At 48.8% G+C, this 26,081-nt stretch overlaps 1 protein-coding gene across 4 annotated transcripts in view; it reads left to right on the forward strand.

Moving 5' to 3' along the window:
* Nucleotides 1-26,081, forward strand: part of TSEN2 (tRNA splicing endonuclease subunit 2) — a 270,669-nt gene that overhangs the window by 122,021 nt on the left and 122,567 nt on the right. For all 4 annotated transcript variants that reach the window (XM_069643934.1, XM_069643933.1, XM_069643935.1 and 1 more), the window contains one exon: nt 24,668-24,718. In XM_069643934.1, the coding sequence (XP_069500035.1) occupies nt 24,668-24,718 (51 nt within the window). The remainder of the gene's footprint in view (nt 1-24,667; nt 24,719-26,081) is intronic.

Below are 26,081 nucleotides of genomic sequence, written 5' to 3' on the forward strand. Positions count from 1 at the left end.
TCGTGGAAGACTGCATTCCTGGTGGCCATTACCTCCGCACGACGAGTGGGAGAGATCGGGCCCTATCCTGCAAAGCACCGTACTTGACTTTCCATGCCTCGAGGGTGGTGCTTGGGATGCACCCCTACTTTATGCCCAAGTTGCCGTCGGACTTCCATCTTAACGAGCCCCTGGTGTTACCTGTTTTCTTCCCGTCTCCTTCGTCGCCGGCCGAGAGGACTTTGCACTCGCTGGATGTGGCTAGAGCGCTGAAGTTCTACGTGGACCGCACGAAGAGTTTTCGGAGGACATCACAGCTGTTTGTGAACTTTGGATCTGTGAATCAAGGGAAGGCTCTCTCGAAGTCTTCTATTTCCAGATGGCTCTCCGGCTGCATCATGCACTGCCACCGGTTGGCTAACCGACCGATGCCAGGCCGTCCGAGAGCCCCTTCGACCAGAGCGATCGCTGCTACTACGGCGTTCCTATCTGGTGTGCCCCTGCTGGACATCTGCAGGGCTGCTACGTGGAGGTCGACGCACACCTTCACGAGATTCTACTGCGTCGATCGGGATTCCAGGGAGGAGTCCAGGGTAGGCCAAGCAGTGCTGCGCAACCTGTTCGCTTAAGGTGAGCCTGGTGAGGAGGTAAGAGATGCTTAATGTTGAGTCGTTGTATTGCTTAATGTTGAGCCTTTTGCCACCTCCCGTGGTTGTGCATGTGTGTACTGCTATGTATTCTTATATTCATGAGCATGTGAATCCATGCCAGACCCCATGCTGGAGAAGGAACAAGTTACTTACCTGTAACTGTTGTTCTCCAGCATGGGTCTGGCATGGATTCACATGCGAACCCTCCCGCCTACCCCTCTGCGGCTCTTCACTTGGTCATACTGCCACTTCACATGCTACCAAATCTGAAGATGGCTGCCAGAGGCGGGGCTTAGGGAGATGGCAGTCATTGGCTGTGGTCAGTATGACGCAGAGATCAGTGATTGGTTACTACTACGAAAGACAGATCAGAAACGAAACTGATACTGATTTTTCTTTACCGAGGATTCCCAGCCTGACGACGGGGAATATTCATGAGCATGTGAATCCATGCCAGACCCATGCTGGAGAACAGTTACAGGTAAGTAACTTGTTCCTTCTTGCGCATTCTCTGACTAACTGGCCTGCCGCAACAGCAATACCGGCTCTTTCCGCACTAAGAAGAGAGCACACATCCAAGCCTGCGTCTCTGCGGCATCTAACATCTCGGCCGAACTCTTAAAAATCTGCAAGGAGCTGCCCAATCCTGCTGCAGTCTCTAACTCTCCTGTCCCCTCCCAGGCCCTCTGCATGGCCCTGGCTTCTCGTTTCATCTCTAAAACCCAGGACATCCTGTCCATCCTCTCATCCTCTCCTCCCTCTACTCTCTCCTCTACCTCCAGCTCTGCTGTGGCCACCTCTACTCCCTCTTTCTCTTCCTTTCCTGTGTTCTCCCCAGCTGAGGATTCTAGTCAAGTCCCATCTATGAAAGTCTTGTCAAAACAGGTTCTTCCCTGTTCAGGGCCACATTAGTACCTTGCTCCTGCCCTGGATGACTTCTGCAACCACTCCTTTGCTACTGCAGCCTTTCCTTCTCCCCTGAAGCACTCTCTTGTGCACCCTCTACTTGTGCACGCACTTCTCACGAAACCCTCAGCCGACCCCTTCCTGCCTGGATAACTATCGCTCAATCTCATCACTCCTTTCCTGGGAAAACACCTGGAAAAGCTGGCCATCTCCCAGCTTAATCGTCACACTGAATCTGTTGGTTGTCTCCTTGACAACCAGTCTGGCTTCAGAGCAGCCAGAAGCACCGAAACCGCTCTCCTGAACATTCGTGATGGCCTGCTCTCTAAACTTGATTCTAATCTCCCCTCTGTCCTCCTCCTTACTTGATCTCGCTACTGCCTTTGACATGGTCAACCATGCCATCTTGCTCAATCGTCTCCATGATGACCTGGGTATCACTGATCAGGCCCTGGCCTGGCTGACCACCTTCGTCTCTAATCGACCCTCCCAGGTGCAACTTGGGTCCTTCCTTTCCTCTATCTCGCTCTCTACCTGTGGTGTTCCCGAGCGGTCTAACCTCTCCCTGGCTGTTAAACCAATACCTGGCACCTCTCGCCCACTGCATTGCCACTCTGCTCCAACTGTCAGTACTATGCAGATGACTCTGCTCGTTTTCAGGCTCCCCTCTGCCACCTCTTCTCCTTCATCTCTGACTGTCTTCTATCCAGGAGTGGTGTGCTGCCAACGATCTCTGTAAGACGGAGATTCTCCCAATCGGCACACCTGCACCCTCTTTTCCGGTCACTCTCTGGCCGGCCTCCCTTGGGCCTCTTCCTGCTCCCACCTGCGAGGCCAAGAACCTCTGGGTCATCTTTGACTCCACACTCTCCTTTTGTCCTCACATCTCTGATGTCACTAAGAGGTCAAACTACCAACTGCACCTCCTCAGAGGTATTCTTTCTTTCTTTCCTCTCCTTCCCCCAGAAGCTCACTGTCTCTAGACCTCTGGTTCTCTAGGCTGGACTACTGCAACAGCCTCTCTAAATGTGCCTGCTTATACTCTCCGCCCTCTGCAACTCTTCCAGAACAGAACTGCAAGACTTGTCCTTGGCCGCAAGATCAGGGAGCGTATTGTATCTCTCCAGCGCTAAAATCTCTGCATTGGTTACCAGTGGCTGTAAGGATTAAGTTCAAGACCTGCTGCATTGTCCACAAGGCCTTCTGGGGCCTGGGTCCTCAATATCTCCAACTCTCTTCGTAACTACCTTCCTACTCAAGCTCTTTGCTCCTCCACCTCCCTCAGGGTCAGTGGCTTCTCCAAGAAACGAGTTGGTGTTAGATCTTTCTTTGGCTGGGGCCTCCCTCTGGAACAGCCTCCCTACCTCTCAAACTCTAGCAGAGCCATCTCCGGTTCCAGAAGCACCTCAAGACCTTCCTCTTTGCTTCTGCCTTCTCTCTCCCTCTCCCCTGCTGATTTCCTTTGTGATACTGCTCTGGTCACCTGTCTACCCTCTGATTTCGGGCCCAGGTCCCTACCCGCCCAGTTGCACACCTGCATTGCCACCCGGCAACCCTTGCACTTGCATCTATATCTGTAACTCTACAGTCCCCCTAGCTGCACTTTTGGACACTGACTGTCTGCCCTTGTACCTGCCACCTGCTAGCCACACTCTTATTATTTTGATCCCATGCACAGCACTGCCCCCTCCCCTTTTCCCCTGGCACATTTCCCCTCCACTTGCGCAATCTCAATGTCACTTGACATAGTAAAATCAGTGTTTATGTCCTTCCTCTGTTCCCCCTTCCTTGCCTCGTTGTGCCTTGAAACACTTGTGTTGGCGCTTTACCAATGCTGTATCATATATGCAGACAGGTGTAGGCGGGCACACAATAGACAGCTTTGCTCTTCACTTATAACTTAACAAGATCACCCTGGTGTACCTCATTAGGAAAGTGGTATGGGTAGGGAAGATCAAGAGGTTAGGGTAGGCAATTTCCCTTAAGGAGAAAACGCATGGTTAGAGTAACTGGAGCACAAAAGGAAAGGCGGACAAAAGGAATGCTTGTATACGGTTCTTTAGTGGTTTAAAGCTCATATACATTTCCGGTACACCAGTAGGGTTTTGTGGGTTTTTGTATAAAAGGGGAAAACTCAAGACACTTGGATGTGAGAAACCTGAAGATGTCTCACCCACTAGTCCCCGGAGATCTGTTGGCCAGGTGGCCAGGTCACAGCCATCGCTATTGGATACCATTCCTGGTGGTGGACCAGTGGGGGAGGATCACCTGGGCAAGGGGTCTTCAGGGAGTGGAAGTGGGACACAGAGGGTTGAGACGCGGTATCCCCTTACTTATAACAACGTTCCCCTTTCCTACCCCGTAGGCTATTTAGAAGCACGCCCCCCCCTTTCCGACAAGAACACTTTCTTACATTGCAACAGACAATGGACTTAACCCCAGAGCTGTTTACCTGATATGTCCCAACACACGGGTCAGGCAGAGTCAGGCATTTGACAATAACCAGGCATACCGGTTTGCCCTTTACCTTCCCCACAGGGATAAAAGGCGGAGCATGAAAGCACACTTCGAGCAAGGCCGAACGCATAAGGAGACAGCTACACCAAACCGGCAGTTCAAGTGGAGGAGAAGGGCGGCAAGACCTGGAAGGACGAAGAAGGGGGAACTGCCCTTGCCCTTTTCAACTCAGACCCGCGAAGCCTCTAAAAGGGAAATCGTAAGACCGGGTGTTACAGCTGCGTGCGGTGCAGCAGATGTCACCGGTGCACAGGGGCCTCCCGCATTGATGCATGCAGGGTGCCAAGCTGGCTACCGTGGCACTATCCTTGACTCCAGAGATCAGAGAAGCCAAAGAGTTCAGCACAGCCGGTGAGTTGGAGGAAACCGATGGCAAACCAAACTGTGTTGAGCCCAAGGTTCCGAGTAGCAACATTTTATAACGCAAGAAGAAAGAACATGTGTGTATGTTTGAACTGTTAAGAAAGCCCAGACATGGGCCAGCTGCAGAGTGGTCATGCACTGTAGGAGTGCTCATTCTAAGGACTCTCGCTGGCCCCTTTTGTTTTGTTTGTTGAAACTGCGAAGATCAGAAGGCCGAGCAAAGGGTGACGTGAAGCGTCAGAGTGGTCCTACAAGGGTCACGTTAAACCCCTTGTTCAATCGAAAGTCTCTAACCCATTGTAAGGAGAAAGCTAGGGGAAGGGAACCCCACTTTCCGACAAGGTTGTGAAAGGTGAAGAAAGGCAAGTGTGAACCCCACAGAGGGATGATGAAAGAAAGCTAGGAGAAGGAAAACTCTGCTTTCTGATGAACTGAGCAATACATGAACTGTGTTAAAGAAATGGTGTAGTGAACCCAACGGAGGGAGGCCAGAGTTTTAAGAAGGAACCAAACCCAGTGGAGGGAGATCCGAGGGGCGAAGAGCAATCGCCTAAAGTGCAAGGCTACGAAAGAATGATCTTTGTTCGTTTGTTTGAATCAGCAGGCCTTCAAGGCAAGCGACCTTTGCAGGAAAGAGGCTTAGCCTGTGAAGGCTTTGATATCGTTGAACTGGGGCTGTGAACCTCGTGTTGACGAGGCCCAGGTGCGTGCTGTGCTCAGAAGTCCAGCCTTGTCCCGTGCTTAAAACGTGGGGAAGGGAGACGCAACCAAACCATCCTGACTTTGTTTTGTGAACACTTAACATTATCCCACACTCTTTTTTGTAACTAGTAGTAAGGATTGGCAATAAGATTTTACTATAGGCCCTCTTTACTTGACAAGACGCCACTAGGACTGCCTTATTATTTTTTGATGGTCGTAGCTTGCTCCCATCTTAGATTTAGGTTTAGATTAGGCATTTGTCACCCATTCTAAGGTTCAATAAACACCCTTGAACTGTGATCACTTGCTATGTTATGTTATTTTGCATTTATATAAAGCGCCTTATGTACCATTGGTATGGTCTGAAGGCGCTGGTAGGTTGAACGCCCTTGGAAACTGAAGTTCAAGTCAGTAGAGGGAGTCAAAGGTGCTTGTGAGAACCGGATATGTGTGCAGCTGGTGTGGCATTCGTGTAATAGCTGCTTCTTAGTGGTAGGAGTGGTGGTTGAGAGGTCAAGAGTTTGTGTTCGTTCTGGCAGGATTTATCCAGACCGATTGTGGCTGCGTTAGGCCTGAGGAGAACGCCTGGCTGGGGGGTGTGTAACCAGCAGTGTTTATTAAGAGTGATGGGGAGTATGAGGCAGATGTTGGTATGAGAACAGCTATACCAAATGGTGTCATAGTATCGCTGTGTTCTATTTGAGTGGTGGTGTAAAGAAGAGAGTAAGCGTGGAGATGTGAATATGGTGGTTTATTTTAGGTGCTTGTGATCACTCCCATTCCAATAGTTGCATGAGCTTCATCCGTTCCATGTATTCCGACTGTTCCGTGCGTTACGACCGTTTCAAGCACTCAGACCGTTCCTCTCATTGTTCTTTCAGACGTTCCCTGCCCTCCAAACCACTCCCACATCCATTCCGTGCACTCCCACATCCATTTTATGCACTCCACCATTTTATGCACTCCACCATTTTATGCGTTCTAACCACGTTATCCTTTCTCCATGCATCATCCATACACATAGGTCATCTTTACACTGCTCCTTTCATTCGTTCTACCCATGTTATCCTTACTCCATGCATCATCCATCCACATAAGTCATCTTCACACGTTCCATTCACTTAACTAATTCCACCCATTTCACTCGTTCCATCCACTTCATTAGTCCCAGGGCACGCCATCAGGCACACTTCTAAATTCAACCAGGGCATGCAATTAGGCACCCTTCTAAAATTCAGCTTTGCACAGAGAGGATATTAGGCGGACTTCAAAATTCAACGAGGGCACGCTATTTGGCACACTTCTAAAGTCAACCAGGGCACGTTAATAGGCACACTTCTAGATTCAACTTTGTACAGAGAGGATATTGGGCACACTTCAAAATTCAACAAGGGCACACTTCTAAAATCGGGCAAGGCACGTTATTAGGCACACTTCTAAATTCAACTTTGCAGAGTGGATATTAGGCGTACTTCTAAATTCAACCAAGGCACGCTAATAGGCACACTTCTAGATTCAACTTTGCACAGAGAGGATATTGGGCACACTTCAAAATTCAACAAGGGCACACTTCTAAAATCGGGCAAGGCACGTTATTAGGCACACTTCTAAATTCAACTTTGCAGAGTGGATATTAGGCGTACTTCTAAATTCAACCAAGGCACGCTAATAGGCACACTTCTAGATTCAACTTTGCACAGAGAGGATATTAGGCGCACTTCTAAAGTCAACCAGGGCATGTTAATAGGCACGTTTCTAAAGTCCACTTGTCTGTATTTACTGTTGCCACCATGAGTTCCTTACACAGATTACACTAAACCTAGCAGCTGTGTAACTTAAACATATAAAGAGTCCTTAAAAAAAATATAGTTGTCTATACAGTGCACTATATTAAAAACTATAAAGACCTTACTTGCAAGACAACCTGAACAGTGTTGTCTCAAGGTCCTTGCTGTTGCTCTTGGGTTCCGCTTTCTTTCTATGCTCTTTGATAGTAGCTATTGTAGCAGTAGGCGGCAAGGAGCAGCAACAGTGTGTGGGGGGCCCAAAGTCTTTATTTGGGCTGTGCTGCATATTTCAGATGCAACCCAGCTCTGAGGCAACGTGTGCGCCCAACACTACTTGTTCCACCTCGGCCACTTATGCCAGGTGTGGCCCAGGGAGTACTGGTGGGCCACCTGAAAGGGGGTGGCCCCTTTCTTATATTCAGCCCCGCAGGGCTAAACGCACACTGGGCGCACCCCAGCTTTGGGGAGCGGGAGTCATCAAAGGTGACCGGGGTCCAGCAATCAGTGGCCACCTTGGGGGGTGGGAGGCAGCAACACAGTGCTCAAAGCGCTCCCATAACGAGGGGAGCTCCAGCATAGAGGCCCGGGCTGAGACAGTGTAACAAGCTGAGTACCTAACCCTTTAGCAGGGTTTTACCGTTGTCAGGCGCTCCACTCACACCGGACATCGCTCTTTGTTTTTTATAAAGAGTAAAGCGACCCTCATGTCGGCATACGCGAGGGTCCTTTACTCTATTTCTTCTCATCATGGACCCCGGCGTGGCTCTTGCGCTGGGGATCTGATATTCTTTTCTTTTTTTATGTCTGGATCCCCGGCGCAGCTTCACACGCCAGGTATCCTTTGTTCAATCCCCTAACCATGGGCTACAACAAGACTGAAGGGTATCTGTAGCGGTGTGGATCCCCCGTCCAGTTGCAAGGGCCCTAGTGACATTTTAGACCCTACTCCTTACTTTTTTTAAAGCATATACGTGAACTTGAGCATTGCTGCCTGAATACTCCTGTCTTCATACCAAGAGCCCCCTTGCAACCAAACATTCTACATATCCTGTGTATCTGTTTACATGAGTGGGTTTTTGGTGTTGTATTACTTCATCTGTCGTTCTAGATTCATAGAACCATGATTGGATGCTTCTTGCTGGCTCAATACCACCCCTCTCGCCCCCCCCCCCCCCTCTGAAGAGCCTGTCCTCAGCCCATGCCATTTTAAAGAGGTGAAGGAGTTGTACAATTAATCTGTGCCTGTTTCACCTTTGTGATGGAGGTCAGTGTTGGTTTCGTAGCAGTGTGGGTCCCAGTAGGAGTTTAGAAACCACTATTCATATATGTACTCTGGCAGGGTGGTAGTCATTATGTCACACATATCCCTTTACTTTTATATCGTTTTCCATGTTTCGTCTTGGCTTTTAGTTTGCAAGGGTAGCGGGTGCCCCTCTCTCGACAGAACAAGGCCTGATAACCTGTTCAGTGGTTATTAACCACTTGAGAGTTCGCAGCCACTGCTTTTACTCACTGTGCCTTTCACAGATGGGAAATATCCATTTGCATATCAGTCTTTGTACTGCCCAGGGGCAGTCCAGCACCGAAATGCAATGGCAATTCCAACCTGAACGAGAGTACCACCAGCAACCCCATAAACGTGTTTCACCCTTGTTGGGGATCATCAGTGAGGTGATTTGGCTTTTAGTTGGTGCTAAAGCACAACCTATAAGCAGAAACTATTTTATCAGTATACAGCTGGGGGAAATGGCAGATGAATGGGGACACAACATTGTAGGTGGTGTTTGGCTATTTACCTACCCATTAACTGGCCATGGCCATGCTAAACCCTATGGCCTTTTTCCAGTGACTTCTTGCCACGTCCAAAACTCATCTCTTTGAGCTAGGTTTGTTAAGCCTTACCATCAAACCTTGTGCTTGAAGTGCCTGCCAGTTTTTTTTCAAAAGCAGTCTTCTGCGAGTTAATGACTTAATTGGAGCTGTAAATTCACTCCTGGCGTAATACAAATATCTTAACCAGGTCTGCCTTCACACGCTCGGTTTCTAAGCATGAAGCGTGTCCTTTACTGACGTCATGTTAAAAACAAGCATTGCAAAGTCAGCAGCGTTGGCTTGTGTATAAGTAGTAGGCATTGCAAATGCCTTTGCAATATCTACACAAAAGCCAAAACATTTGCCAATGCCTGTTAAATAATGGTTATTGGACTAAAGGAAAATATTATGCAAGATGGTATCATACATTAGCTTTTGATCCATCAAATTAATCAGGTGGTAATGCCAGAGTGAAATGAGTAACAGAAACATGCTGGACATTTCATTCGCATAGGGGGAAAAGGGCAATCCTCACTTTAAACTCCATTGGATGCAGGTAGAGTATCCATAGGATGCAGTCTTGTGACAACCATCATGTCTTCAAAGCAATACATTTGAGAAGGTTCCATTTACTTTTCCTGTTCGAAAAGTATCGTTGGGACCAACAGCATTCCAGAAGCAACAGCAGTGTAATCTGCATTTCACCACCCAGAGAATTGCAAGCTAGTGTAGAGTCGATGTGCTTTCATTTTTAGGTGGTATCAATAAAGATGTGGAAGTTGTACAGGCTAGACATTTTAATTTTTTTATTTGAATTTTTTTTTTTGTAATTACTTCTCCCAGCCCCACCTCCGCCCAACCTCTGGTCTGTCCAAGTAATGGTGAAAGTCGGCTTTCTCCCAGCTTCTCTGTAGTGAGCTTGCAGCTTTTCAAAGATGTAACAAGCATTTATACTTTTATTTTCCACATACCGGGAGCGCCCGAGTGAGTGTTTGTATTGTTCATTTATAGAGCACGCCGGGCCGTCTGGCATCTGGGTGCTTGCAAAAAGTTTAGTTACAGATACACAAGTAAAGATGCAGTACAGGTGCATCAGTGGTCATTAAAGTGTAGCCAGTGTTTGACATCGGATTTAAAGGCTGGGATTTAAAGTGTCTGGTACGCAGTTCCAAAGTTGTGCGGCCAAGACTGGAAAGCTGGAGCCTCCTGTTTTTTTAAGTTTGAAATTGGAATTCTAATGCTGTTAGTGTGCCTTTCTGATGGGTCGTTCTGATGTGTTTGGTGAACCTCTCCGTCAAGTATATGGGTGCCTTATTGTTGAGCCGTTTTTACGTCTGATTTAGTGTTTTGTACTTGAGTCTGTCTTTAATGGCAAGCCAGTTGATAGAGCGTCTTAAGTGAGAGATGTGATGACCTTTAGGAATGCTTAGGGCAGTTCTTAGAGCGTTGTTTTGGCGGGTTTGGAGTTTGTTAGTGTTATGATTGCTGGTGCCCAAGTAGAGATCATTACAGTAATCCAATTTTGATAGGATTAGAGCCCGTGCAATAGTAATACAGCCATCTGTAGTCAAAAAAGGTTTACATGCATGGATCACTTTACACTTGTAGCTAGTTGCGGAGGCTGTGGGGTTAATTTGTCTGAGATTGAGTGCCGAGACCAAGTAAAAACCTAAAGTTTTTACTTCCTTGGCAACTTTTATTTTGATGCCGTCAATAGTGATGGAGTTGTATTGGATGGGAGTTTACTAAGCCTAACTGGTGACCCTATGATTAGGAGTTTGGTCTTTTCGTCATTGAGACATACACTGTGTGTGGCCATCCATGTTTGTATGATTTGGTCAATTTTATTGATAAACCCTAGGTCTTTGTCCTCTCCCTGATAATTGATTTTCTTTTGCATGTGCTGCTGTTTCATCACTGGTGCCTCTGCAACAGTGGCGGCCAGTGTGTTTAGGAAAGTTAGTTGCAACAATAGCTGGCTTTTGCCACAGCAACCCTGCATTTTATCCAGACTCCTGCTCTAAAAGGCAACACCTGCTAATGTATAGTATTGGCTTGGTGACCTTTATAAAGCACTTACTGCCCAGCAGCCACCCAAGCACTGGAATTCGGGAGACGAACTTCCAGAAGCTCCCAAGAGGAAGGATTTCATTTTCCTTCTGAAGGGCATGGAATGATCCTCATGGGAAGTTTCTTGAGAGAGGGTCTTCTAGAGTGTAGCCACCAGTATGCTGAAGGGGCCCCTATTGCTGTGATGCCTTTGTAATGGAATATAAACATGATGCATTAATTTAATAATGGGAAGAGTTGATGCTAGCTTAGCATGTCGATTCATGAACATGGCGAGTCGAATAGGACTCCCACAGACCTGGTCTGATTTTCTTATTTTTGTTATTTAAAAAAATAAATAAATATATATATATATATATTTCTGATGTTTGTTAATCTGCTTAGAATCACATGCTGTTCATAGGTCCGACATCCAGTGGTCACTGCGGAGTATTTAATTTTGTTTTTCATAGTCGAAAAGGGACGTCGACAAGGCGTGTCTGAAATACTATCCCTATAGTGACGTGCGTTGTACCCACAATCCCTCACGCGTCGAGGTCCCTCAGATTGTTTTTTTCCGCCCAGCTACTGGTCGCCTTTACGCGGAGCTCCTCGAGAGACATTGCAGATTTCTTCTCCTCGACCTTTGGTCGTTTTCCTACTTAATATATAACACATCGATCCCTCCCTCGACGCAGTTGTGAAGCTGTCTCCGCCGAGCAAGATCTTCGACGGAGGGGACGAGCGGAGGAGATCCTTCAGCGTTGCCGAACACGTGGCCTGGCCTCGCAGGCCAAATACAGTAGGGAGAGTGGGGTCGTGGGACATCTCTGGTTCTTTTCTGAGAATGCCTTTCCTTTTCCCCTTCCTTTCCCTTGGGGTCGTTATCACAATTTATTGCCTCGGCTATGGAGAGGACACCCTTTAGGTTTTGCCCGCTTTGCAAGGGCAAGTTTACTTGGAAGGACAAGCATTCACGGTGTAACCGCTGCTTGCCCCTCGATCACAAAGAGGAGGGTTGCACGGCTTGTCGGCTTCTTAAGCCAAAGACTCTAAAAGACCGTAGGGTCAAGAGGTGGGCGGCCTACGCTATGTCGAAGGCCGATTCTTCACCCGCCGCTGCTACCACCGACAGTGACGAGGAACTTGATAACACGACCTCCGCTACGGAAGTCGTAGACCCCTCTAAAGAGCACTCGCGCTCTTCGTCGTCTGTCCCCGGCCCCGACGGGCTCGGCTCACGCCCTGCTTATGGGGGATGAACACCCCGGCGACACTGACGCACACGATACCACACATAAGCACACAACCCATGGCTCTTCTTCGTCGAAGACGAAGAAAGCATCAGCGCCCAAGGAGACGCAGGTTCCACCGGCGGACTCCTCGGACCGTTCAGGTTCAAAGCCCCTCTCGCAACCGCAGCCACGACCAGTGACTGGGCTTTCGGCAAATAAGGGCGCCGCCCCCAAACCATCGGCCGGAGCGCACCAGCAGAGAGCGCACGCCGCCGTAGAACGATCGACACCGTAACGTCGAAACCACAGCCCAAAGCTGACAAACGAGTCGCAGAGAGCTTCGCGAGGATCGTTGTAGCCGACGCCCAGAAGCGTACGCCGAAAGACACGTAGAGCGCTATGCAAAGGTCGAAAGACACGCCGAAAAAGCCCGAAGAAAGACAGGGACTACCCCCTTCAGTCGGGGGGACCCCCAGCACACCGGAAGGCTTTTCGGAAGGCAACGGGACACTTTCCTCGACGTTATGGGAGAGGTCGAGCCGTTTTCAGCTAGATGACACTAATTTTCCCCCGCTAGACCGCTCAGGGGTACCCCATGAAACCATGGAAAGGCTCCATCTCTGCATGGAGAGAATGGAGAGGTTTATGAAGACCCAGAACCCTCCTACTCCCAAGAGAACGAGAAGGGCCTCAGGAGGACCCCAGGGCCAAATTCCCGAGACTATTCAATCCCCAGCAGGACACAGCCTTAGATTTCCATAATGTGTATGACCTCACTGGTGAGGAACAATACTTGGAGGAGGAGGATGAATTTGTGGACAATGAAGAGGGACAGAACCAGGAGGAAGGTCTGGAAGACAGCCCAGACATGGTAGGAGAAGGCTTCGGAGAAAATCCAGAAGAAGGACCTTCTCATCCCTGGCAATCCCCATCAGTATATTCGGACACTGATGTCCTGAACCTTAATCCTCCGGACAATTCACCTGTTAGAAACACGTCTCCCATTGACTAACAGCCCACATTCAATGCCCTGTTGCGCAGAGCAGCAGCACATTTCGAACTGGACACTGGGGAGATATCTCCTGAAATAGACTTTGTGGAAAGAGTAATTAAGGAGAAACCCCCGGTCAGCCAGACCATTCCCCTCCTCGCTTCAGTGAAGAGAAGAATCATCCCTTCGCTATCCACACCCACACTAATCAGAGGAGTTAATCCAAGAATTGAAAAACTTTTCACTCCTTCACCCTCAGACCCGCTGTACATCAGGGAACATTCCATTCCGGATTCCCTTGTAGTAAGTAATACAAGGAAGAGGGCAGGGGTGCCGCTGTCCACCAGCGAGGCACCACCTGACAAGGAGGGCAAGAGGTTACATGCCCTTGCAAAGAGAGTCACATCCTCGGCTGCCTATTCTGCAAGAATTGCGAACAACAATTCTTTGCTAGCTAGCTACGGAGACGCGCAGTGGGCCAAACTGCGCAAAGACGCCGAAGAAGCGCCGGAACCTCTACGTACACGCCTGCTATCAACTATTGGCGAAGGAACCCAGGTCAACCAGAGTACTGTAAAGAACTCTCTGGATGCTGCAGAGACAGCGGGACGTTCCCTGGTTCAGGGAATACTCCTAAAACGCCATGTATGGCTGCGCAACTCAGGGTTCAAACCGGAGACACAGGCGTCTTTAATAAATAAACCTGTTGAAGACTCAAACCTCTTCGGGAAAGCGGCGGATGAGGCTCTGGAGATGGATAAAAAAAGAGTTCGATACTATCAAAACTCTTGACCAGATCTCTAAGCCCACTACCAGACACGGCTATGGCAACAAACGCTTTTTTCGTGGCCAACGCCAACAGCAGAATCAGCAGCAACACTACCCTGCCACCAATTATCAGACCAATAGTGGGCAGTACAGCCAAAGAGGCCAGCGCCGTGGTAAAGGGAGAGGTCGGGGGTCCACCCCCAGAGGCTCCCAAGCCCCCGATAACACCAAGTGACGCTAAGATTCGCGTCCCCTCCCATGCAACACCGGTCGGGGGCCGGATAACATCCTTTCTTCCAGCATGGGAGGGAATAACGTCAGACCGCTGGGTACTTTCCACCGTAGCCCACGGATACTGCATCGAATTCAACGGTTCCCCAGCATACAGACCCCCGAGGGGACGACGCATGACACCAGAACACCTTGCCATCCTTCTCCAAGTACAACAACTGCTGGAAAAAGGAGCCATAGAGGTCGTGCCTCTATCTCAGGTAACGGAAGGTATTTATTCAGTGTACTTCCTTGTACCCAAAAAGGATCTAACCATGATCTGCGCCCAGCGAACAAGTTTATCAAACCCCAGAAGTTTCGTATGGTGACCTTACAGGAAGTTATCCCACTGCTATCACAGGGCGATTACATGACAACATTGGACATGAAAGATGCATACTTTCATATTTTAATGTTGCCAGCGCACAGAAGATACCTCAGGTTCATGATAGAGGGCAAACACTACCAGTTCAGAGTGCTACCCTTCGGCATAGCATCGGCACCAAGGGTATTCACGAAGGTACTGGCAGTGGCAGCGGCCCACCTGCGCAGGTTGTCCATCCCAGTTTACCCTTACCTCGACGACTGGCCCATAACAGGGGATTCTTACAAAACATGCTTCTCCAATACCCAAAAGACTGTAGACCTTTTGTTCCAGTTGGGCTTCTCCATCAACGAAAAGAAGTCCAGCCTAGACCCCAGCCAAATCGAACAATTCCTAGGGGCTCTAATTCAAACAAAGGACGGCCTCGTCTTCCCCTCCAACGAGAGGGTCCAAAACATGCTGTTTCAGATCCCTCAATATGTGACCGGTCGAGAGGTGACGGTACGCAAAGCAATGCGCTTGCTAGGCATGATGGCGTTGTGTATTTATTTGGTACCTCACGCGCGCCTGCGCATGCGCCCTATGCAAGAGTGGCTCAACAGCCAGTGGTGTCAGGCCAGCGGACTATGGGACGATCTAGTGGTGGTCTTGCAGGCCTTGGTTCTCTCGCTACGGTGGTGGACAAAGGAAAACCTGGAAAGAGGGAAACCCTTTGCCACACCTGCGGCGGAAGCCACTCTAACCACAGACGCATCCCTCACAGGATGGGGGCTCACCTATCCCATCAGACTGCTCACGGAGTGTGGACTCCGAAAGTAGCATCCAAACACATAAATCTACTGGAGCTATTCGCTGTGTTCAAGGCGCTAAACGCCTTCCAGGAACACCTACAAGGCAAGACTGTGTTGGTCCTTACAGACAGCACCACAGCCATGTACTACATCAACAAGCAGGGGGTCACCCACTCTCCAGGACTGTCCAAACTGGCCCAAAATATATGGAAGTGGGCTCTCAAACAAAACATGTTCCTACTGTCACAACATGTACCAGGGGAACTCAATCTGCTGGCAGACAAACTCAGCAGAGATTTCCCCCTGCCCGAAGAGTACGAATGGCGACTGCACGAAGACATCGTCTTCGACGTCTTCACACAATGGGGATTCCCAGAAATAGACCTGTTCGCAACCCTGGAGAACTCACAATGCCAAAGTTACGCCTCCAGGTACCCCCAGAACCAATCCAAGGGGAACGGTCTGTTGATGCAATGGTCAGGGAAATTTGTTTACGCTTTTCCCCCGACTCCCCTTCTCAACAAGGTGGTGCACAAGATGCACCAGGAACAAGTGACCATGATACTGGTGGCCCCAATGTGGGCCCGACAGCCATGGTTCGCTCACTTGATGGAGATGTCTCTATCTCCCCCAGTGAAACTCCCCTGCCCTTACAACATGCTGTCACAAGACAAGGGCAGGACTCTGCATCCATGCCCCCAGAACATGAACTTAGCAGCTTTGCTCCTGAGATCATAGAATTCGGACATCTACAGCTCCCGCAGAGATGCATGGACATCCTCAGGGAAGCCAGAAAACCTAACACTCGCCACTGCTATTCTAGCAAGTGGAAGAGATTTGTCCTCTGGTGCAGAGGAAAAAGCATCAACCCGATTGACTGCTCTCCCGCACATATTGTTCTATACCTGACCCACTTATTGGATTCAGGTCTAGTGTTCAATTCCATTAAAGTCCACCTTGCAGCACTTTCTGCATACACCACTTCCCAACTCAAAGTGTCGTGGTGGAAGATCCCTGTTATAAAGGCCTTCATGGAGGGAGTAAAGCGAATACACCCCCCGATAGCTGACCCAACTCCCGGATGGGACCTTAACGTGGTACTTACCAGACTCATGGGCTCACCATTCGAACCCATGCACAAAGCATCTCTTAAACACCTCACTCTTAAGACTGCTTTTCTAATAGCGATCACCTCCATCAGGAGAGTAAGTGAACTACAGGCCCTTTCTGTTCTAGACCCCTTTGTTACAGTTCACAGAGATAAGGTGGTTCTACGCACGCACCCAAGGTTTGCTCCGAAATTCATCTCGAAATTCCACGTAAACCAGTCTATAGAACTGCCAACGTTCTTTCAAAATCCTTCCAACTTGGGAGAAAAAACTCTGCACACACTAGATGTGCGCAGAGCGGTCATGTTCTACATGGAAAGAACCAGACCACTGAGGAAGATTAATCAGTTCTTCGTCTCGGTGGCAGCAGGAAGAGAAGGGGATGCAGTTTAAAAGTCCACTATTTCTAGATGGATTGTTCAATGCATCACTCTCTGCTATACTCTTGCTAAGAGAGAACTGCCCTTTAAGCCAAGAGCACACTCTACTCGAGGCACGGGGGCGTCCATAGCATTCATTGCAAATGTTCCCCTTGAGTCCATCTGCAAAGCGGCTACCTGGAGTTCTGTGCACACCTTTACAAAACACTACTGTCTAGATGCACACTCGAGATCTGACTCCCAGGTGGGACAGGCAGTATTAAGACATCTTTTCTCTACTGTTCCTTCTCATAACCCACCGCCAACTCCGGGTACTGCTCTCTAGTCTATGCACAGCATGTGATTCTAAGCAGATTAACAAACATCAGAAGACAATGCATTACTTACCGTAAAAGCATTCCTGATGGTTGTATCTGCTTAGATTCACATGCGCCCACCCTTCCTCCCCGCTCGGATGGAAGGAACATAGACTTCCTTTTATATCTCTCTTTTCTGTACTCCCTCACGTCTAGAAGGCTCCCTCAGGGCAGAAAAATACAAACGGAGGGACCTCGACGCGTGAGGGATTGTGGGTACAACGCACGTCACTATAGGGATAGTATTTCAGACACGCCTTGTCGACGTCCCTTTTCAACTACGAAAAACAAAATGCAATACTCCGCAGTGACCACTGGATGTCGGACCTATGCACAGCATGTGAATCTAAGCAGATACAACCATCAGAAATGCTTTTACGGTAAGTAATGCATTGTCATATATATATATATATTTCTGAGGCTTGTGGAATCTGCTTAGATCACATGCTGTGCATAGGCCGACATCTAGTGGAAGCTGCGGAGTATTAGTTTGTTTTTCGAAACTCGAAAATGGGCGTCGACACAGGCGTGCCAGTAATACTATCCCTAGTGTGACGTCCACTGTACCCAAGATCCCTCACGCGTCTAGGATCCTCAGATTGTTTTTTTCCGCCATACTGGTCGGAAGCATCTTGCGGAGTCCCCTGGCCTTAGCCATACTTTTGCTTATTATTGAAGTTTAAAATTATTTATTAACATCCTTCCCCACCCCAACGTCGACCCTCGACGACGGCTGGAGAAGACATCGACCGTCGGCTGCTGCACGACGGATCTGGGCCTCGGAAGGCCGCTGGCCTCGGCCCGGGCCTAGTAGGCCGCTGGCCTCGGCCCTGCAAGTAGGGAGAGTGGGGGGTGGTACATACTCTTCACTCTTGGTATATAGGTACACCGTATAGGTACACCTTATATATTTCCTACACTTACCAGCCCGCTGCCTCAAGGTGCGTATGGAGGGTACCCCTTTCCAATTCTGCCCCAAGTGCAACCGCAAATACCCTTGGGTCGATAGGCACGCCACGTGCAATCTCTGCTTGCCGAGGGACCACCCCGAAGCGAACTGCAGAGCGTGTAGTAGGTTTAAGCCTAAGACACTTAAGGACCGTTCGACAAAGCGTTGGGCCCACCACGCCAGGCAGGCGGCCATGGCAGCGGAGGGCGCCTTCAGCGATGGCAGCGACGCCGTACTTTCGGACGGCGAGGGCATTACGGCGTCGAAAGACTGCCGAGCGCAGGTCCCCGACCTCGGAAGGTTGTCCGGCAGGGCGGCTATGGGGAAGACCCCCGGCGACGCAAGCGCTACACACCCTACACCCACTAAGCACACTAAGTCCAACCGAATCTCGACGACGTCGACTTCTCGGAAAGAGGCACAGATAGAACGGTCCGACTCGGTGTCCTCTGGGCGCTCTCAATCGAGATCGCCTCATGACGCAAGGCAATCATCCACTCTTGCCAAGAGTGCCTCGCTCCCTAGATTAACGGAAGTTCGATCGTCGGAAGACGAAGACGACTTCCACCCCCAGGCTGCGCTCCAGGAGACCGAGGCCGCAGTTAACACCAGCAAGGCCCCACGCTCGAAACACACAGATACCTCCCCAGACCCTCGACGACATCCGTCGAAAGTCTCTGGGGCCTCCAAGGGGCAGGGAAAACATTTTTCCACGCATGGGGAGGGGGGGAAACAGCAGAAAGCACAGCCTTCCACTCCTGTAAGACCATCCTTCCACCCTAAGCAGACAGACAAACACAAATCTACTGGGACATCAACATCCAGCAAGGGTACCCTTGAGTCCCCTAAATTGCCTACTAAAGTCACTACTAAAGTCATACCCTGTTCCAAAGAATGGTCCAGTGAAGACATAGACAGGGTCATGTCATGGATGTCTTCCTTAGCTGATTTTTATGAAAAAAACCCAGAACATTTCCTTTCGTATGACCCTCAAGGGGCCACACCCTCAGGCTCCTCTGATCCTATCCCCCTAAGTAAAAAGGCCCGGTTCGAAAGACCTGAACCCTTCGAGGTGCAGCCTTACTCTACTCCATACTCTACTCCACACCAGGAGTTTGAAATTATGGAGGAACAAACCGGGACTGAATACTATGCGGATGATGAGGACCTGGAGGAGATAGAAGATGAGCAGGAAATTTACAGAGTAGATTCCCCGGTAGAGAGCGAAGCCCCAGTTACCGACTCGCCAGTTGATAACCAGCCCCTCCTTAATGAAGTTCTCGCTCGCGCAGCAGAACATTTTCACATCGACACCCACGGTGTACAGGAGGAAAGGGACTTCGCAGAAGAGTTGGTGGGAGAGAGGAGGCCGGTCGCTCAGACCATCCCTATCCTTAAATCCATCCAACGTAGAATAGATCCATCCCTGGTGAATCCTAACCTCACCAGAGCCGTCAACCCCAGAGTCGAAAAACTTTTTCGGGCAGCCCAGTCTGACCCTCTTTATATAAGAGGACATCTCAAACCAGACTCCCTAGTGGTTACCAACACTCGGAAGAGGGCTGGGACACCCTTATCGTCGTCAGAAGCTCCTCCCGACAAGGAGAGCAAAAAACTGTACGGGTTTGGCAGGAAGGTAGCCTCAACGTCCGCCTACCAAGCAAGGATTGCAAACTCCACCACCCTGTTGGCAAGTTACAACTGCCATCAATGGGAAGAGGTCGCGGCGCTCATAGCCTCTGCTCCTGAACCGTTAAAGGGCCAGTTGGCTCGGATCTCGGCAGAAGGGAGAGCCGTGTCTGGTTGCATATTAAAAGCAACTTTCGACGCCGCGGACAACGCAGGAAGATTGATAGCAGAAGGTACTGTTATCAAGAGACATGCGTGGTTACGGCAGTCGGGGTTCAAAACAGAAACCCAGGCTTCATTAATAGACAAGCCGGTGGAACCCGATCTATTGTTTGGGAAAGCGGTCGAAGACGCACTTAAGAATGCCAAGGACGAATACGAGACTCTCAAATCCCTTGGCCAGCTTACCAACAAACCCCCTAACCAGAGGGGGAACAGTAATTTTCGTCGCCCACGCGGCCAAAATACACAAAGAGGCAACTATGCCCAAGGACAGGGTACACAATGGAACAACAACCAGCAGTCTACCCAAAGTTACGGCAGGGGTAACAAGAGAGGTCGTGGAAGAGGCAGAGGCAGCCCCAACAAGGGAGGTGGCACGCCTCCACCAAAGCAGTGACGCTCAGTTCAGGGTTCCTTCTCACGCAACCCCAGTAGGGGGACGCATTTCCAACTTCACCCAGGCTTGGGAAGGGATCACCTCAGACAGATGGGTGCTGTCAACAGTGTCCACAGGATATTGTATAGAATTACTGCAGCGTCCCCGGAACCACCCTCCACGACAAAGAATACACTCCTTAGAACATCAGAAGATCCTTCTCGAGGAGATCGCCATTCTGCTAGAAAAGGACGCGATAGAACTCGTCCCAGGACACCAGGTAAACAAGGGTATCTATTCAACTTACTTCCTTGTGCCAAAGAAAGATTTGACAATGCGCCCAGTATTGGACTTACGGCCTGCCAACAAGTATGTCAAGCCCCAAAAATTCCGTATGACCACGCTACAAGAGGTAATCCCCCTCCTAAAAAAGGGGGATTACATGGCAACCTTGGATATGAAAGATGCTGATTTTCATATTTCCATGCTCCCAGCGCACAGAAAATACTTGCGCTTCAAGGTGGACAGTCGCCACTACCAATTCAAGGTACTGCCCTTCGGGATAGCTTCAGCACCAAGGGTATTCACCAAGGTACTGGCGGTGGCGGCTGCACACCTACGCAGGGAGGCAATCCCAGTGTACCCTTATCTGGACGACTGGCTCATAACGGGGGAAACCCCAGGAATTTGCAGGTCAAACATTCAGAGGACTATCGACCTCCTCCACGAATTAGGCTTCTCTATCAACGAGAAGAAGTCAAGTCTGGTGCCAAGCACCTCAAAACAGTTCCTAGGAGCAATCCTAGATACTCAGAAAGGGTTGACCTTCCCTTCGGAAGAGAGAATTCGGAATATACTACTGCAAATTCCACATCATCAGTCAGGTCAACAAATAACGGTACGCAAAGCAATGCGGTTACTGGGCATGATGGCGTCATGCATTTACCTGGTCCCCCACGCGCGTCTGCGCATGCGTCCCATGCAGGAATGGTTGGCGAAACAGTGGTCTCAGGCAAGTGGTCAGTGGGACGATCTAGTGGTCGTTTCGCCAACACTCGTACAGAGCTTACACTGGTGGACAAGAGAGAATCTCGCAAGGGGAAAACCCTTTTACGATCCAGAGGTACAGGCAGTGGTGACTACAGATGCATGCCTGACTGGGTGGGGAGCTCACCATCTCCACCACACAGCTCAGGGTCTCTGGTCTCACTCAGTAGCCAAGAACCACATCAATCTGCTAGAGCTTCTGGCAGTATTCCGAGCGCTTCGGGCGTTCGAGCCCCATCTGCTAAACTTGTCGGTGCAGATCCGGACGGACAGCACGACAGCCATGTTCTATCTGAACAAACAAGGAGGGACTCGTTCGCCAAATCTGTCCAAGCTTGCCCAGAAAATCTGGATATGGGCACTCAGACGGAACATCTTCCTGTCATTACAACATGTTCCAGGGGAGCTCAATTCCCTAGCGGATCCCCTAAGCAGAGACTCCCTCCCAGAAGAACACGAATGGGTCCTTCACAGAGATATCGTAGAAGATCTCTTCTCTCGGTGGGGTTTCCCCACTATAGACCTATTCGCCACAAGCGAAAACAAACAATGCCCAGGATTTGCATCCAGGTTCCCCCAGCCAGACTCCCAAGGGAACGCCCTGTGGATGAACTGGTCAGGGATGTTTGCGTACGCTTTTCCACCAACCCCTCTCATCAGGAAGGTGGTGTACAAGATGAACAAGGAATCGATGACGCTCATCCTAGTTGCTCCCATGTGGGCGAGACAACCATGGTTTCCACACCTACGCAGGATGGCGGTGTGCGAGCCCATCAAACTCCCAGCCTGGTACAACCTACTGTCCCAGCAACAAGGTCAAACAGTGCACCAGGAACCCAACTCAATGAACCTGGCAGCATGGCTCCTGAGGTCATAGAGTTTGGCCATCTCAATTTACCACAGAGGTGTATGGACATCCTAAAAGAATCCAGGAAACCAAACACAAGGCACTGTTACTTTGACAAGTGGAAGAGATTCGTTATTTGGTGCCAGAATAAACAAATCAACCCAGTTGATTGCACTCCTTCCAACGCTGTAACATACATGCTCCACCTGCTGGACGCAGGTTTGGTTTTTAACTCTCTGAAAGTACACCTGGCAGCCCTCTCGGCTTACACCACATCCCATAACAAAGTATCGTGGTGGAAAGTACCAGTAGTTAAAGCCTTCATGGAAGGAGTAAAGAGACTTCACCCTCCTATTTCGAACCCACCGCCAGGATGGGACCTCAATGTGGTGCTAGCTAAGCTCATGGGCCCCCCTTTCGAACCCATGCATAAAAGTAGTCTCAAACACCTGACTTATAAAACGGCCTTCTTAGTAGCCATTACCTCTATAAGAAGGGTCAGTGAAATTCAGGCTCTGTCAGTGCAGGATCCTTTCTTTACTATCCACAAAGACAAACTGGTTTTACGCACACACCCTAGGTTCTCACCTAAATTTATATCTAAGTTCCATGTAAACCAGTCCATCGAGCTTCCGGCTTTCTTCCAGAACCCGCAAAGCTCAGCTGAGGTGAAACTACACACCCTTGATGTGCGTAGGGCGGTCCTCTACTATGTAAATAAAACCAGACCGCCAAGGAAAACAGATCAACTGTTTGTCTCCGTAGCTACAGGCAGAGAAGGGGATCGCGTCTCTAAAGGCGCGATCTCGAAGTGGATTATCAACTGTATACAGCTGTGTTACTCTCTTTCTGACAAAACTCTGCCTTTTACGCCAAGGGCCCATTCTACTAGAGGCATTGGGGCCACTCTGGCTTTCATTGCAAATGTTCCCCTCGACACCATTTGCAAAGCAGCTACTTGGAGCTCTATTCACACTTTTACTCAGCATTACTGCATTGACACTCATTCCAAGACAGATACACAAGTGGGACAAGCGGTTCTAAGACACCTGTTTGCTCATGACCCTTCTCACATCCCACCTCCTTCTTCTGGTACTGCTCGCTAATCTATGCACAGCATGTGATCTAAGCAGATTCCACAAGCCTCAGAAGGGATACATTACTCACCGTAATTGTATTTCTGATGCTTGTATCTGCTTAGATTCACATGCGACCCACCCTTCCTCCCCTCCGAGAGAAGGCGCATGATTGCTTGTAGTCTTACCTTTCTGTCTATCTGCTTGGATTATCTGTACTCACGCTACTCCTCATGCTTCCTCATGTCAGAAAAAATACAATCTGAGGATCCTAGACGCGTGAGGGATCTTGGGTACAGTGGACGTCACACTAGGGATAGTATTACTGGCACGCCTGTGTCGACGCCCATTTTCGAGTTTCGAAAAACAAACTGTAATACTCCGCAGCTTCTACTAGATGTCGGCCTATGCACAGCATGTGAATCTAAGCAGATACAAGCATCAGAAATACGATTACGGTGAGTAATGTATCCAGCAGCAAAATATATATCTTAACCTGTTTAGGTCTGAGCCAGCTCTTGCTAATCCACTGCTCAGTAAGGCTGAACAGTCTTATCAAGCACACATCTAGGCCCCCTCTAGTATGAAGGTGATGTTGGTGTAGTTGACTTAATTCTGGAAGGTGCGACCCTGCTCAAGGAGGAGACGTATAAAGACGTTACAGAAACAGAAAAGGGACAAATCGGCATCCCAAGTTGCCCCACAAACGACAAAGGCTTTGAAGACGTCACTGTGGTGCATCTGTCACTAAGAAAGGATTTGAGCCACTTCCCTGTTACCTCTCCCATTCTGTGCACGAGAGTATTGGGTCGACAGTATAAAAGTTAATGGTTAGAGCAAAAATCACTAACATGCCCGAGAAAGAGAACGATAGAATGAGTGACCTAAAAGAGGAGAAAAAGGATGGCAAGATGATAAATATTGTTTTGAAATAGCAATATATGTGTACTGTAGTAAAGTTGGTCATTGTCATTCTTTTTGAAACACTGTACTTTCGAAATGTGCTTTCTGTGGTCAAGTCTGTTTTTGAAACTTTGTAACAGGAGGCTTGCATTTTTATTCATTCTTTTGAAAATACTCTGGGAGGTGGAAGATGAACTGTTAAATGGCACACCACAGATGCGACTTGGAGAACTCCTTTCTGTGGCTACTTTAAATGTAGATCAAATCTTGTTCTTTAGCAAGAGCCTACTGATGATTACTTCAATGTTCTTTAAGCAGAAACATGTGTGTTGTTCCCCCTGTAAATACCAATGCTTAATCACACATTATACTTCCAGGATTGCTTATAATAATAAAGACCATGTGGTGGCTTTCGCTGGGATTGAGAATAAAGGGAACATCAGAGAGCTCTCGTGTGGCTAAAGCGACAAATGCAGTATCTGTTTGATACTGTTGGCATGAAGTTTAATTAACCATTTTGGCCACGCTATTGGATGGCAATGGACATGGATTTTTAAAATGATGTGATTTAAAGATGGCAACGTGCACAGTAATTTTTATATTCTAATTCATGTTTTGATCTTCCTAGGCTTTCTTCTTGGTGTATGCCCTGGGATGCTTAATTATCACTTTTAATGAGGTAAGGAATTGATAATATCTTTAAGTGTCCACTATGACCTGAATGAACAATGTGTCTGAGCCCAGTAATGTTGGGGTAATGCTCTGAACTTTGCATTATAGCATGCTTTCCTTTGAACTTCCCAACAATTTTAGTGTTCCGTATGATTTTGATTGTTGAATTACTTCCAACTTTAGTGCTTATAGGCTTGATGGCAGTTCTCTGCTCTGATATCCGTTTCGGTTTGTAGGCTTCCTAGAATGGCTACATGGCACTGCTGTCTCTTGCAGTTTGCCTGTGCCTTGCACCAATAAGGCAATCTGTGACCTTTTTCAGAAGCTCTTCTTGGTAATGTTTATTTATAAAGCGCCTATACACAATGCAAGTGTTTCAAAGCACTCAAGAAGGGGGAAAAACAGTTGTTCAAAGCCCATGAAATTTTGAGACGATAATAGTCTGCAGAGGCAGGGTAAGTGCAAATAATACAATTAGCATTTGAGACACAGCATATAGGACTGGCGACGATTTTGCAGTTTTGCCAAGTGCAATTTAGGGGTGAAAGACAGGGGAGAACAGACTATCTTCAGGCATGGTGCATTTCAGATTGTGCAAGTGCACAGACGTAACCGGGTGGGGGGGGGGGGTTAGAAGTGCACCCAGTCGGTGGACACTGGGATAAGTGCAGAGAGAGCAACTCTCTTGGGTCATTTCACTAGTGCAGTGAGGGTGGGGCATGTGCAGGGCTCAGAGGCAAGTGCAAGAGAGGGCTGGAGGGGGTGCCAGGGACCTGTGAGACTGAGGTACACCAGGCGGCCAGTCAGCAAGCTGATAGGAAAAGGAGGGAAAGAGTACAGAGCTACGTTAGCCGGGTAGAGGGAGAGAGAAGGAAGAGGATAAAAGCAAACCTTGCATTTCTTCATGGCTTTGCTGGGTTGTGGGATCCTGCCCCCCGCAGAACGCATGACTATCATGGCCCCTTGCTTGGAATGAGTTTTGCGCAGTTCCTCATGCTCCTAAACAGTTGCTGCTGTTGCAGTACTTTCATGTTAAGTGGTATCGAATACATTGACAGGCAGTCTACATTATTCTGTAGGGAGAAAGAAATGATCACTTCTGTCTAAAGTGTCTCTGTATTGTTTGCACCCTGAAAATGCACTGTCAAAATGTGCTACCCTAAGCAAGATTAAAACTGAACGGTACACATTTCTCCCAAAACTGTACAGGGTTCCAATTTGTTGGACATAACATGTACTTCTAGAGACCCTTAGTAGAGCAACTGGCTGGCCGGTTACAATGCCTTTTGAATGGAATTTGCTTCACTGTTTTATGGACAGGTTTGGCAACTATCTGAATTACATAGTCCAACTAATGTCTGATTTGAGCT

Source organism: Ambystoma mexicanum, chromosome 2p (genome assembly GCF_040938575.1).
Source record: "Ambystoma mexicanum isolate Mex_15411 chromosome 2p, UKY_AmexF1_1, whole genome shotgun sequence".
Taxonomy (NCBI): domain Eukaryota; kingdom Metazoa; phylum Chordata; class Amphibia; order Caudata; family Ambystomatidae; genus Ambystoma; species Ambystoma mexicanum.